General features: G+C 26.3%; 1 protein-coding gene across 2 annotated transcripts; it reads left to right on the top strand.

Moving 5' to 3' along the window:
- Positions 1-3,840: 3,840 nt before the first annotated feature.
- LOC132918603 (NFX1-type zinc finger-containing protein 1-like) lies at positions 3,841-16,014 on the top strand. Of its 2 annotated transcripts, XM_060979943.1 has the most exons (15): positions 3,841-4,029; positions 7,603-10,356; positions 10,712-10,795; positions 10,860-11,131; positions 11,201-11,344; positions 11,474-11,741; positions 11,815-12,016; positions 12,071-12,218; positions 12,282-12,434; positions 12,513-12,773; positions 12,843-13,080; positions 13,820-13,985; positions 14,056-14,167; positions 14,295-14,512; positions 14,851-16,014. In XM_060979943.1, exons 2-15 carry the CDS (start codon positions 7,620-7,622, stop codon positions 15,896-15,898), a joined length of 6,051 nt encoding a protein of 2,016 aa, XP_060835926.1. In that variant the 5' UTR covers positions 3,841-4,029; positions 7,603-7,619; the 3' UTR covers positions 15,899-16,014. The 2 variants fall into 2 exon arrangements, with proteins under 2 accessions (XP_060835926.1, XP_060835927.1); XM_060979944.1 differs by lacking the exon at positions 3,841-4,029 and having other exon boundaries at positions 7,591-10,356.
- Positions 16,015-16,471: the final 457 nt, after the last annotated feature.

The raw sequence follows: 16,471 nt of genomic DNA, 5'->3' as shown, positions 1-16,471 counted from the left end.
GTAATAGGTATGTTCATTTGTCCTTGATTTTTCAATATTAAATATACTTATGCCAGTTAATCTTTCTTGTGAAATGGAATTGGGAAGATAGTTTTTCAACAATTTTAATTTGGAAAATTACCTTTCAGCTACAGCGACAGTAACTGGGAGACTTAAATATATAATACAAGCAGTAAGAATTTCACTATAAAGGGATGAAATATCATTCTTTTGTAAAAGGTACATTTTCCATTTTTTTTTTCTAATAATAACTTTCTTAATTTATCCTTTTGATGATGGGCCCCCATTTAAATATAAAACCTGGTCAGGGAATGCAATGCATACCTTGCATCCCCTATTGTTGCGGCAATAATAATGGCTTAATAAGCACGTTGCACCGTAATCTTTATTCTATGCGTTGCACAACGAGAACGTGAAGAAAAAGTAGCGCCCACGATTATCTACTACGAGTAAAGCCGTGTAGATCCGCGGACTAATTTCGAGACAAACACCAACGGCCTATGCGAGCGCATCAGATTTATCCAGCACGACTTACTGACAGGGACGTACACAGAAAAAAGTTTTTTTGTGGGGGGGTGTTTTTGAAAATCAGTTATAGAAAAGTAGAATTTTTTTTTTAATAAACATACGAAATTTTTTTATGAAAACTAGCTATACCTACTTCTTTTTAAGTATAAACATTGATATAAAGAAAAAATTACAATATTAAATCTAATTTTCGCGAAGTTTTAGCCATTATGTTAAGAATATCTTCACAGTTAACACCTATGTGGCTATGTCTCTATGCACATTTAACAATACTAATTCACTTCATCTTTCGTCGCCAGTTTTGTTACGTAAATACGTACCCACGTCAATACACAAAAGGTATAGTTTTATTTTTATTCAAATTATATTAATTATTTTAATTTGTTTAATTAAAGTTTTATTTTGCTTTAACCGGTTTTTCACAAATACAATGTAACATCCGGGTGTGGTAAACTATTAATACCTGCAGTAATATCATACCTGTCAATCAAAATTCAAAGTATAATATGACAATTAACATTAAAATAGAATAAGTAAATAACCATACAAAAACCAAATATTTCGGGGGGGGGGGGTGTTTGAACACTCATAACATCCCCCTGTGTACATCCCTGGCAATGGTGTAATGCTAAGAAAAAAAAAATAGCGTATTAGTCTACACTAACGTATATAGTAGCCGGAAACCGAGTTAGGCCATGTTCTGCAAGACAAACGGCTAAACCCTAAACATATAAAGTCATCAAAGTCGTATATAAGGTATCAATCGATCAGAAATATTGTACAGAAGAACCTGCAAGTAAATTGGTTAGGTGACTTAAATGTTATAATCAAAAATATTCAAGTACTTCGAAAACCGATTTTTCGTACGTGACGAAAATATCGTAAAAATGTAAAATATAATATGTGCCCCCACCCGCTACTCACATTGCTACGGCGGCGGCGACAATGACGCCGGAACCATGGCGTTTGTAAAATCGTCATTCGTCATTGTAAATTGTAATAATTATTATTATATATTATATTTTATATATTACCTAATATATAAAAATAATCAAAATTTATCTTCAGGTTTAACAGGATGGCCGGATTAAGGTACTTGCCGCTCTAGGCTGAAATAAATTAACCACCTAAAAAAAATGAGCTATTTCGTTTCGACCGTTAAAATTTGCCGCCCTTTAATATTTACTTAATATATCAGATTGAATTTTTTTTAATAATAATATACTATCGTTAAATGCATTAGTGAGAAATAAAATAAAATCGTTTTATTCGATAGTGAAAAATTATGACGTTTTTGTTCTGGTAATATATTTTAGATTCTGAACGAAGTGAGGAATGGTTTTGATTTTACAATGATGTATTTTTTTTTGTGTGTCTGTCATCACGTTTTGGAAATAATGCTTTGATTTTTAATTTCAGCCCCTCTTTGAAAAGGAAAATTCATCTAGTTGGTACTTTGGGTGGGGGGGGGGTTAAAAGTAAAAATGTCCAGTAGTTTTCAAAAGTGTCAGGAAAAAGCCTAAAAAAGTAACGAAAAAACGGGAATTTTTACGCATAATCAGTTTTCGACAAAATCGATTTTTTTATTTTTCTGTAACTCAAAAACAAATTATTGTAAATACTTGAAATGTTCACCAAATGTTTATATTAATGTTAATTTACGATAAAATTTCAAAATATTTTGACCTTTTTAAGCTATTTATATAGACAGTTAAAATTTTCAATTTTTTTTTTTTGAAATGACTATAAAAAAAAATTGGCTATCCAAAAAATCTTTAAAATTTAATACAAGGTTTATTATAAGTTTTACTTATCGTTGTAAAAAAAAATCAAAAATCGTTAGTCACAATTTTTGTTTATATAAGCATAAAGTTCAAATGTTTACGAAATATATCAAAATCGCGAAAATTTGCAAGGAATTTTTAAGTTGAAAATTCGGAAAAATGTTTGTGATTTATACCTAAGGTTAAAAATCCAATACAAGGTTATCCATAAGTTTTCCTTCAAGTAACTGTAAAAAAAAATGTATGAGCGTATGAAATTTAATTTTTTACGAAATCGCGAAACGATATATTACATTTTAAGTAGATATAGTATAATAATATAATATATCCTACTACTTATCATAGACTGACAAATCATCTCCGTTCAGAATCGTTTTTTGTATACAATGATACCTGTCAATGCATTCAAATTTAACACATCTATTATAGTGACCTATTTTCCATCTCTACTATACAGCAGAGCGATAGCCACTTGCCTAATACCTTTTTTTTTTTAATAATTTTATGGATAGCAGTGATAGCACATTTAACTATTTAAATCAATACCAAAATTATTTACCCAAATTATTAATTAATATACTTACTGCTTTGTTGTAGAATGTAAAATCAATCAAAGATACCTCTGATAAAATTGTACTGTTTTTTTTTTTTTACTTAACTAAAAGTTATTTATTTACGTATTTTATACATACCTGAATCATATAGCATATTATTAGTAAATATTTAATATTTCTAAATTAGATCAGAATTTATCATAATTTATTTAGAATAACGAAATAAATTTATACTTAAAACAAAAAGAAAACAACAATTTTAATAAAAAAAAATATATGTATACCTAGTACCTACCTTTCTAGTTATTTAATATTATATTAGGTAAAGAAAATAAATTGCATAGAATAGAGCTAAAGCCTAAAGGTAAAGCAAAAAAGTATAAAATTAAATAACAAATAAGTAATACAGAGTAATAAAAATAATCATAGCTGTATTTTGTATATTTATACTTGTATACTTCATACATTCTACATTATTTTTATATATGCATAGTCGCATAAAAAATGGTATTGGAGAAAAACCATCAGAATTATAAGAATTAAATTTTACCATCAGAATAAAGAATTAAAGAATACCGACAACTTACTCAAAATGTGTTCAATATTCATGGACTATAATATTTTGCGATTGTCTATCAACAACCACGGTAATACTTATAACATTTGCATGTAATATTATTGTAGATATACCATATAGGTAGGTACTATATAAAAAAATCAAACGAACAACGAACAATGCCAAGTGCCAACCATAAAATAATATTATTTTGTGAACCACTAGTAAGTTGGTACTATAAAGTGTACTAGTTTGAGTCACAACTTGCAAGAGTTCTTTTTATTCTAGAATTGAGTACTTACTTACATCCCTGTTTTTTATTTATAACCTCCGAAGACGTATTTTTATTTTGTTTATATCAATAATGACGTGTCATAGTTTTCTTTTATTTTCTTCTATTATAATTCATTCTAATTCAGTGATCAGTATAAAAATTATATAGACATGAATATACTAATAATAGACCGATAAGTATTAAATAGTAAATACACGAATAACGTTCGATTGTTATTAGTTTTAATACAATATTGCATAACATTAAACATGCATTTAGTATATCCTATTTTATTATAGGTACTGTGTGCTTTTTTAAATCGACGTAACTGAGGTAAGAATAAAATATATTTCTATTGAAAAGCAGGTATTTATGATTCATTATTCTTACATAGACACATAATCAGTGGCGTCATTTCAGTTTTCAAACAAGGGGGGGGGAAATTTTTTGATCTGCACAAAATGGGTAATTTAAAGGAAAACCACATGTTCACATGCAAACACATTTCTCTACTTACATACATTTTTATAAAATTACTCTTGACATCTACATCTTCCATATTTTATAATGTATATATTTTTTATCTTATCTTTATGAAACCTTTTTTTATTAACTAACAACTACAACATAACTTACATAGTTACAAATATAAAATGACAGATAGGTATTTTATATTTTATTTTAATTAAAAACCTGTTAACTTAGGATTAAATAACAAACTAAATAAATATCCACTATAATAGCTTAAAATATTTTTAAGTAATTAGTGTTTATGTATTTAGTATTACACAAACTGTATAGTAGGCCCACTTAGACGTACTTTTTACGTAGTATAACGATTAGAGTGATGCATATAACATATTATAACACATTTACGTACAATTACCCTTTTGACTCGTTTGCACACAAATGCTGAAATGCACCATAACTCAATTGCGCACATAAGTTTTTAATATCTGTGTTTAAAACAATTGGTTTGCGTACCTAAAGTTATCAGGGGACAGGGACGTAATTTCGGGGATTTTTTTTCGGGTGTGCGAAGTATCAGGTAGGCCATTTTGAAATTTCACCAGGCCATATAAAAATAGAAGTAATACGTATATGTACATTATTCGGCTTCCAATTATTTCCATACATCATGGATCGAATCAATGCATTAACATAAATATTAAAAATCAATTTAAAAACTAAAATACAATAAAAGTGTATAGCACAATATTTGTGTATAACCAATGTAATTTAAAATTATAATCATGATTGACAGTATACCAATATTGATAAATGTCAATAAAAAATCAAAATATTTAAAATACAATTTAATTTAAATTATATTAATAATCGTGCATTATTTCATCAGGGTGCAGGCCAATTGGAACTATTTTAAAGGTAAGGGGTGCAACCGCACACCCTGATCCCCCCCAAATGATGCCCCTGAAAGTTATACACGACATAAACAATAACAAAAGTTTATCAAAACTCAAAAAACTACACGAAATAAAATGACTTAAAAGAATCGACAACTCGTTTCTCGTTAAAATCACACGTTCAACTAAAATAGACATAATAAATAAATAATAAATTGATAACTAAACACAATCCAATTATTACCGTGAAAAATATTGTAATTTGAATACTTGACGAGTAACGACTGTACTCAATTCAATTAATAGATGTATCTTATGAAAATATTTTGGATAAATCGCATCATTATTTTGCATTACGTACTACAAGTTACATAGTTACAATATTAGTTTAGATTGGGATTGATTTTTTTATAGTTGTATGCAAACAAATTATAATTGTACAGGTAATAAAATATATACTGTGCGCAAATGAAAATCACTGAATAATTTATAGATAATTTGTATAGCTATCAGTTAATAAATATAGAGAACTTAAGAAGGTATAGTATAGGTAATATTTAGGGCCTTAGGGGAGCGTGAGCCTTGAGTAGGATTTTTTTTTAAATGCTGTTAGTACTATATTTTAAAAATATTGTGGTATGAAGTTTTTTAAAATGTTCTAACGACCAACATACTGCGAGCAGCGGAAATAGGATTGGACTAGGCCATCGGGACACCCGGATATCTTCTAATAATAATTAATTCATTACCCTAATGACCGAGACATATCAATACAAAATTATGCAGGCACTATATACAAAGAATATCTAGCTTACACATTATTAAATGTATTTTAGGATTTTGTTCCATCGATTAGATTATGAATTTCTTGATTTAATATTTAAAACATATGTAATATTCCACTATAATTATAGATAGGTATTAAATGTTAAGATTTATTTCTATGATATTATAATAAAAAGAATGTTTACGCACTATTTGTTATCTCTTTCTGACCCACAGGCCACAAGTACCACCTAGGTAACATAATATTAACATAGCAAATTTGCGTTCAGCCGAACTAATCATGTGATGTTTGCTTTACCTAGTACCTATCAGAGTAAATTGACTTATACATAATATTACCTATATTATTATTATCAACATAATGGCAGGTATCTGTGTAATTGACAACTGTGCATTTAGTATCTTCTATGTACATTATACGTTAGGATTTTCATGATATTGCAATTTTTTTGAAAGTTATGTATAAGTAAATTATTAAAATTTAAAAATGTTCATATTTCTCTTCAATATTAAATTATTTATTTATTTTTTTTTTGTAATATTTACAACCTATACTTTAAAGCATAATAAGAAAATTAAATACATATACTCTTTTCACGAGAAAGACTATACCTAACTATAATATACAAAAATGAAAAGGATTTTTTATAAATTAATTATAAATGGTTAGTTAATAGTTAATTGTTCAATGTTAAATGTTGACACCATTTTTTGTTGAGTCGAAGAGGATGATTTCCAGGAAGTGATTTGGATGTTAGTTCAGTGATTAAGGGGTTTAAATGAGTGTAATTTGGATAAATGGGATATCTATTGATTTATCAGGATTGATTTTAATTTAAACTTGGAAGACCATTAAGGGCACAAGCGAGAAATTTATCAGGAAGGAACTTAATAAAGTTAAACACTAAAAAGTGCATACAAAAAAGTTAATTCTGTACAAATTTAAATAAACTAAAAAGTATATAAAAAAAATGTATACTAAAGTTAAAATATCAATGAAATGTTTATTTAAACAATATTAAAGATTAACGTTTTCAAAATAATATTTGAAGTTCAGGAGAAGCAAATGCCCTGTCATGACCACCTCTTCTTCAGCAACCATGCAGACTAGTCATCAATTAGACTTAAGTATATTTGGAAAAAGTTTAAAATTTTTACAGAGAATATTAAAATGTTTAAAGTTTGTACTATAAGCACAAATAATGTTCTTAATTTTAAGTTTGATAAAAAGTCAATTCGTTTTAATACTAACTAAAGCTAAAATCACAATGCTACTAGGTTGGTTTTGCTGAACACAAATATATTATATTCTGCATAAATCAAAGAGAAAAAACAAATAGTGCGCTGATATTCTTACATCTTAAGGATATTATTCTGCTGTTTCCTATCAAATTATTCAGAAAATAGATAAGTATTTTTCAATTTTAAAATTAATTAAATTATAATATGTCAATTTAATATTTGTATTATATTTTGTATTTATATAATTTTTTTTATATACTTCAAAGTTAGAACTTTTAGTAGAGAAGTAAAGAGAGGCAATTAAAAAATTACTAGAAATAAAGAGTTTAATTTTCCTTAAATAAAAGTAAAATAATAATTTCTCATCTCCGTTTACATTATTGATATTATTTATAAATCATCTAATACATAAATTAACTAAGAAACTTAACTGGAAAAATTTATTTATACATACATATATATTTTTATAGGTAAAAACCAATGTTTTAATATACATTTATTATATATGTTAAAGTTAAAAGCTACTTCGTCATGGGTCCAAGAAAAAAGAAGTTCAATAATAGACATTCTAACCAAAATGATCAAAATTTTAAAAACAGAGCTAAAGATTTCAAAAATTCATCACAATTGAAAAATGCAGATAATAATACATATGATATTAAATCATCTAAAACGAAAAATGAACTGTTACAATCAAATAATTCTGATCAACAAGAACAGAAATATAAACAAAAATCATCTATTAATGAATCGTATAATGATAAAACTATTCAAAATAAAATTATAGCTAACATTAATTTTAAATTTGGATACAAACGACTCGAAGAATTATACTTTAAGGACCCTCCTGAAATTGTGTTTGTGATGTCAAATAAAGTTAACGGATTCATGGACTTATTCAAACAAAATAAAGAACCAGATTGGATTTATTTGCTTATGAAAGTTACTGCTAAGATTTGTTCTACTGAGTTAATAGAAAGCAAACATTTTTTATTAACAGAACTTATGTGTAATCAATTTTTTGATCATCTAAAAACATATATACTGAGTACACCAACTGAAAAAAATGTTAATCGATGCAACAATATGAATACATTTTATGAAGATTGTTTAATTGTATTTCAATCTATAACAACATTGTTTCCAAAAACAGCTAAAGAAAGATTAAAGGAAATAATAGTAAGTAGTAATATTGCTTTAAATGGTATTAAAAGTTATAGTAATCATATTAAAATTAATGAGGCTACAATGATTCAAATGAATGATTTGCTTCAAAAAATCAATGATACTAAGTTAACAGAGGAATTAAAATTAAAAGAAAAATTAGTAATTGAAAATATTGCCCAAATTATGCCTCCACCTGAGAATTTTAGAGAACTAACCGTTTATCCAACCGCAATAGATCTTGAATATGGAGAACCATTTTTACGACCTAACATTACCAAAGGAGCTTACCAGAATGTAGAACACTATTTAGATGTTCAATTTCGTCTTTTACGAGAAGATTTTATTGCTCCACTGCGGGAAGGTATACAATTTTATAAAGACAAGATAATAAATTATCAGCATCAACATCGAAAAAAAATTAATAATATACGTGTTTATGGTAATGTTAAATTTGAAAATAAAGGTGATTTTGTTCGTGATAAATATGGTTATTTAGTTAACTTTGACGAAAAAAAAAAATTAAAAATAAACTGGGAAATGGCAAAACGATTTATGAATGGTTCTTTTTTGCTATTTTCTGGAAATGATTTTAGAACTTTTTTTATGGGTATTGTTTTGGAGAGTAAGATTGAATTTTTGAAAGAAGGAAAAATAAAAGTAGAATTATTAGAAGATGCACAACCTTTATTTAACACATATCTTACCATGGTAGAGAGTGAAGTATATTTTGAACCATATAAATGCTCAATGCAAGTTTTAAAAAATATTAATATTAATAAATTCCCAATGGAAAAGTATATAATATCAGCTTATAATAAGATAGATTATCCATATTACCTTAAAAACTTACCTGAAGATTACAACTATGCAATTGACTTAAACATTTTTTTTAAAGTTCAGAATGATGATAATTGGCCTACTAAAGAAGAGCTAGGACTTGATGAAATGCAATTTGAAGCATTTAGAGCAGCGTTGACGCAAGAATTCACAGTAATCCAAGGACCACCAGGTACTGGAAAAACGTTTTTAGGATTGAAAATTATGAAAACAATTATAAGTAATTTATATAAGAATAAATTTCTCACTAAACCAATTTTAGTAATATGTTACACAAACCATGCCCTTGATCAATTTATAGAAGGAATATTGAGTTTCACAAACAAAATTGTTAGAATTGGTGGTCAGTCCAAATCAAAAATTGTAGAAGAATACAATTTAAAGAATATAGCTCGTTTATACAAAAGATCTGTAACTACTAATAAGGGTTTAAGAAATGTAGAAGATAAACTAAAAACTATTACGCATAACATAAAATATTTTAAGAAGTGTAGTGAATTTATTTCATATAATGCTGGAATATTAGAGTTATCATTGTTGAAAAATGGTATGCCTAAACAATATCATCATTTTTTTAAAACAACTTTGGATCTTCTCTATTGGTTATTTCAAGATTTTGATTATTTTAGTGTAGACCCAATTGGGTTTATATCTGGAATTAATAATGAGTTGATAAATAAAGTTTTTCATTCAGAAAAATTGTTACAAAGTAAAAAAGAAGTATATGAAGATAATGATGATGAAGCAAAGCTGTATGAACCAGATTATTTAGATTTAGAAGATAGTCATAAAGATATTGTTATTTATAGTTTAACATTGGATGACGTCAAAAAAGCTTGTTCAGATCTACTTAAGGAGAATATACGATTAAGGGATCAATCAAATTTGGATGTAAATTTTTTTAATGAATTTGAAGAAGCCAAATTCAATTTTGGCGTAATGGAAAATATACATGACTATTTTCTATACATGTTGAATATGGCTGATGCTGATATTAAACTCCCAAGGTCAATTAAAAATGTATATTTATTAGACATGAGACAAAGATGGTCTTTATATTTCCATTGGGTAAAAAAAACAAAAGAGTTGTTTGAACCAAAAATAAGAAATTATGAACAAAATTATACTCAAGTTTATAAGCAATTTAATGAATTAAGAGAATTGGAAAACGTAGAGCTTATAAAGAACATGCATGTTATAGCATTAACTACTACTGGTGCTGCTAAACACAGAATAATGCTGGAAGGATTAGAATCACCAATTGGTATGAATTAAGATTTTAATTTTTGAATAATCTGCATTAAATAAGATCACTTGACTGTGTGCATGGAGTAATTTTTTTCTATTAAAAAACAAGTACACTATTTTTATACATATATATTTATTTACATTTTATTAATTACCTACCAAAAGTTTATTATTATATCTTAAATTATAATATATATATATTTTTAATTTTTATGATTTTGTGATAATGACTGTAATATAGTACCTTATACTTGAATTGTAAAATCATCAATATAAAAATAAATAGAGGTAATATTAAATAATTATCCCATGCATTCTAACAGTTAAATCATTTTATTAAATAAATGTTATAATTAACTTAAATTTTTTAGTTGTTGTTGAAGAAGCTGCTGAAGTTTTAGAAGCACACATAGTATCTTCATTAACAAATCACTGTCAACATCTTATATTAATTGGTATTTATTATTTATCTTATGAAAAAAAAAATGTTAGTACAGTTTATTTTTTTTCATGTTTAAGGTGATCATAAACAACTGCGTCCTAGTAATGCAGTGTATAAGTTGGCAAAAAATTATAATTTTAATATTTCGTTGTTTGAACGTATGGTTAATAACGAAATACCTTGTTACACGTTGGGTGAACAACATAGAATGCGCCCTGAAATAGCATCTCTAATATGTCCATCAATATATAATGATTTGAAAAATCATATTTCTGTTTACAATAGAGAACATATTCGCGGTGTTACCAAAAGTATATTCTTTCTAAATCATAATATGAATGAAAATGAAGTATGTTATAAATATAATTATATTTTATCGTGATATAATTAAATTAATACAATTTTTTCGAGTACTTAGGTTGAGGAAATTTCAAGCAAAAGTAACGATCATGAAGCTAGATTTTTAATTATGTTTGCTAGGCATTTAATTTTACAAGGATATAAAACAGAACAAGTGACAATATTAACAATGTACAGTGGTCAATTATTTCTTTTTCGTTCAGTAAGTTCATATTATTTTTTTCAATTTTAATGATTATCAAATGTTTGTATGTCTGGTATATAATATAAACGATTATTCATTTTATTATTAATATATAATTTTATTGATATTTCTATAATATATTTTTAGTTAAGAAAACAACATAAAGACTTAGAAGGCATGAAAATCACTGTGGTAGATAATTATCAAGGAGAGGAAAGTGACATAATATTATTATCATTAGTTAGAAGTAATGAAAACGGAAATGTAGGATTTTTAAAAACTGAGAACAGAATATGTGTTGCATTATCGAGAGCTAAGTATGGACTTTATATAATGGGTAACATGGACAATTTGTACAATTCTGGCAATCTATGGAAACAAATAAAAGAAACATTAGTAAATCAGGATTCATATGGTAAAAAATATAATTTTATTACTATTATTTAAGGTTGATTAAATTTTAAAATGTTTAATTGATTTGTGTTAAGGTGATGAATTGACTTTAGAATGTGCCATTCATTCTGGTATTATGACAAAGGTGGCAAAAGGTGACGATTTCAATATAATCATAGAAGGCGGTTGTTCAAAGTTATGTAAATCATTGCTATTGTGTGGTCATTATTGTACAAGTATATGTCATTCTTATGACCATGAACATTTAGAATTTAAATGCATGGAGCTGTGTAACAAGTAAAATGATTAAATAAATGTATCACAGTATTTTATAATTATATTGTTTAATAGGTCTTGTGTTTATAATCATCCTTGTAAGAAAATATGTTATAAGGATTGTGGAGAGTGCACTGTACCATTGATTAAAGAATTACCATGTGGGCACCAATTGACATTATCATGTTATATTGATATTTTTACTTATCCATGTGCAGAAATGGTTAGATTTATTAATACTAATTTTTAATTTAAAATTATTATCTATATTAAAATTAAAATGTAGGTGGAATTTGTCCTCGAAAAATGTGGTCATACAATCTTAAAAAAATGTTCTGACAAAGAACCAAAATGTACATATAAATGTATAGATCGGTTAGAATGTGGTCATGCTTGTGAAAAAAATTGCCACAAGAATGATGATCCAGAACATGAGAAGGTAGTTTTTGTTTTTAAAAATGTTTTATATCATAATAGATATAATAATGATTTTGATATTTTATAAATGTATTTACAGTATAATTGCATCAAACCATGTGAAAATATAAATAAAAAATGTTTTCTTAATCACAAATGTGAAAAAATGTGTTATGAAGATTGTTCATTATGTACAGTCAAAGTTGAGAGAATTCTGGCTTGTGGACATGTAAAAAATGATGTTCCTTGTGGATTAAGTATTGATGAAATTAAATGTATTCTTCCGTGTGAACGTCCATTAAAGTGTGACCATAAGTGTCAATCCCAATGCTATGAAAAATGTAAACCTTGTGAAAATCAAGTAAGGGTTAGATATTCTATAATATAACTATCAGTTTATTCTGTTTTGCTTATAATATTTTATAATTAGGTAGAAAAAATTATACCAGATTGTGGTCATTCAATTATAATAAAATGTAAATCTATACCAGAACGTAAGCACTGCTCTAAGAAATGTGATCGAATTTTAGATTGTGGACATTTATGTAAGAATTTATGTGCAAAAAAATGTACAACTAAAGATTGTGAAGAAATAGTATTGCAAAAAAATGATAAACTCGCTTGTGGCCATAATAGTGTTTGGGTTTTATGTTGTGACAAAGATAAAGGTAATAAGTAATTAAGTAATAACTAATTTTTATTATCGTAATATTACATATTAGTTATAGTTTATTACAATTAAGCTTCTGAATGAAGCAATTTTTTTTTTTGTTAATTACCTTTAAGGACAGTAAAACTGCTTCTATCTCCAACTTAGAGGATAGCTTCAGGTATCAAATAAGATAATTGGTATTTTTTTTTTTAAGGGGATGAAGTCAAAAGTAAAAAATTCTTTGAACTTTTTAAAATAACAGAGAAAAACAAAAAAAAAAAATTGATAAAAAATACTGATATTTGACAAAATTGATTTTGTTTATTTTGTTTAACTCAAAAATGAATAATTGTGGTTACTTGAAATTTTCACCAAATGTATATGCAAGCATAAATGCTGACAAAATAATTTTACTGGGTCAAATATTTTAATACAAGATTCCTAATATGTTATATATATAAGAATTAAAAAATTAAAAGATATCAAAAATACAGAATTGTAATATATATTTTATAAATGTTTAAATTTTTAAAGTTAACTTTTTGATAAAATGCATTTTGAAGTTAAACATTTTTAAAGCTAAGGATTGAGAATAATATACAAGGTTCCTCATAAGTTGTTTATATTGTAACCAAAAATTCTAAAAATTCTAAAAACCCATTTTTTTAATAAACATTTTAAATTGAAATTGGGCAAAATTAGATTATATTGTGTAAGAATGAATTTAATTAAAAAACAAAAATAATATACTATAGAGTTCAGTCTGGACAGCCAATATCTTCTTGATAAATGCCGTGAACCATGCCAACAAAAATTAAATTGTAACGATATTTGTTTGGGAACTTGTGGAGAGTGTAAACAAGGACGTTTACATGTACCTTGCAGTGAGATTTGCAATAAGATAAACCCATGCAATCATACGTATGTGTACATTTTTTGTTTAAAATCCTTTAATTAATTTATAATCTTGTTTAAAAATGTATTTTAATAGATGTAAATTTCCCTGTAAAGAACGATGTCCACCATGCAATCAGAAATGCATCTATTCTTGTGTGCATTCTAGATGTAGTAGGGTATGTGGTAAACCCTGTGTACCGTGCAAGGTAATTTCATTAAAAATAAAAATTTTAAACTTGTACCTATTTCATTTTAACTTTAATATTTTCACCATCTGATAGATTTAATGTTATCTTTAAATCATAATTTATGATATTTGATTTTTTTAAACAGGAAAAATGTGAGTGGAAGTGTCCACATTTGAAATGCACTAGAAAATGTCATGAATTGTGTAATCGAAAACCTTGTTATGAACCTTGCATGTTAAAGTTGAAATGTGGACATAAATGTATAGGTTTTTGTGGTGAACCATGTCCTCCCCTATGTCGAATTTGTCAAGAGATAGACGTTATTACAATAGTTTTTGGAAATGAAGATGATCCAAATGCAAGGTAAATTTGAAGGAATATCTATAAAGCATTTGTATTTTTCTTGTTACCTATAAGTTAAGAAAGTTTAGAGCTATTGCTATTATAATTTATAAATTAAACTATTTACTTTATATAATTATAAATTTGTAGAAATTATAATGATTTGGTACAAAATACAAAAATTATATTCTTTATCATTATATTAAATGTGTATAACAAAGAATATGGATGATGTCTTAGAACTTTTTATATTCTTTTTTGTTATTTCATAACGAAATATATATATATTTTTTGTAATTAGTTATGATTTTTCTGTACCTATATTATTAATGATGATGTGATATTTTATACCTTTTTAGATTTATTTATTTAGAAGATTGTAAACACTCAATTGAATCAGAAGCTTTAACGAAATGGATGAACCAAAATGATGAAGAAATATGTTTGAAACAGTGTCCACTATGTAAAACACCGATTTTAAAAACTCAACGTTTTATGAACCAAGTAAAAGTTATATTAGAAGACGTATCAAAAATAAAAATAATTCAGTATGGAGAACTAGCTTTGATTCGTTGCAAAATGAAGACATTGATTGATTCATTAAAATTTTTGGACAAAAATTTTTATTTAAATTATATTGGTTTTAAAAATCCTTGTATCAAAAATTTATGGAATACATTTTGCAAGCCTTTATTAGGTTTTACGAGTAATAAGCGTTCAAAGTTCACTTTACCTGCTAATGATATTGAGTCATTAAACTTTGTTATTGACTTGTTTACTACTACTTCAAAGTTTAAAATCAGAATAAAAGAAATCAACGATGTACAGAAAAAAAAAATTATTATTAATCACTTTGATTGGATTCTTTCTGTTGCTTTCACTTATGCACAACAGTTGTCAAATCAGCAAAAAATTGATATAAGCATGGAGATGGCACGTGGTTCAAGGATTATAAGTTTATTTGAAATCATGTCCAATACAAAATTTCAGATGGCAGTTAATATGCAAACTTCTGATACAAATGAAATTAAAAAAACAGTAGATAACATGGAGGCTTTGTTGTTGTCATGCAATGTGTATACATTAAGTAAAGATCAGAATATACAAAATTTAACAGAAGAAATCCAACAAAAAATTGATGGTCTTCCATTAATAACCGACAAAGAAAGACAAATGATTCATGCAGCTATGTCTACTAGTTTTGCAGAAGGCATAAAAGCTCAGGGACATTGGTGTAAATGTCCAAATGGTCACATTTATTGTGTTACAGAATGTGGAGGACCAATGCAGCAGTCTATTTGTCCTGATTGTAAAGTACCAATAGGGGGACAAAGTCATAGACATGTTTTAGGGATTACTGTTGCATCAGAGATGGATGGTGCTAGAAATCTTCGGTTTCAGCAATAGTTATTAATTAAAATATAATTTGGTTTTTATTAAAATTATACAAGTTAATTTTATATTTGTATGTCAAATTTCAGGTTTTATTCTTATATTATTATTTAAAGTATGTTTTATTAATATTTTATCTGCTTATAGAGTTTATGAAAATATTTGCAAGTGTTATAATAATTATTATTTTTAAATGCTATATATTTATATTATATTATGTATCAATTATCACAATAAAAAGTTTATTAAATATGATAAGCAACTGAACATATAATATAACTTTTAAACTATAGTAATTTTATTTTAATGTTAGTGAACCTAATTTAGTTTAGATGAAGTGTAGAGGGGCCATAGCCTGGGTACCATATATCAAGACTGATTTGATTAGGGATTTATAGCTGAGCGGTTTGATGTTGATATTATTATTTTTAGTATTAATAAATGTTTTGAGTAGGTTTAATTGGACAAAATGTATATTATTCATATACATTATAAAATAATTGAATAGGCTAAAGAATTCATAAATAAAAAGTTCTGTCTGGAGTTGTTGCTTATTGTTAATACAGTAGAACCTAAAACGGCTAGAGC

This window comes from Rhopalosiphum padi, chromosome 1 (assembly GCF_020882245.1).
Source record: "Rhopalosiphum padi isolate XX-2018 chromosome 1, ASM2088224v1, whole genome shotgun sequence".
In the NCBI taxonomy this organism is placed as follows: Eukaryota; Metazoa; Arthropoda; class Insecta; order Hemiptera; family Aphididae; genus Rhopalosiphum; species Rhopalosiphum padi.
Note: the sequence above shows the minus strand (reverse complement) of the source record. Positions and strands in the feature narration are given on the sequence as shown.

Excerpts from the sequence above, each read along its gene's own strand:
- LOC132918603 (XM_060979943.1), top strand. The coding sequence starts at position 7,620 with ATGGGTCCAAGAAAAAAGAAGTTCAATAATAGACATTCTAACCAAAAT. Across the intron at positions 12,017-12,070 it reads TGCATGGAGCTGTGTAACAA|GTCTTGTGTTTATAATCATC; the intron begins GTAAAATGATTA and ends ATTGTTTAATAG. Across the intron at positions 12,774-12,842 it reads GTAAACCTTGTGAAAATCAA|GTAGAAAAAATTATACCAGA; the intron begins GTAAGGGTTAGA and ends TTTTATAATTAG.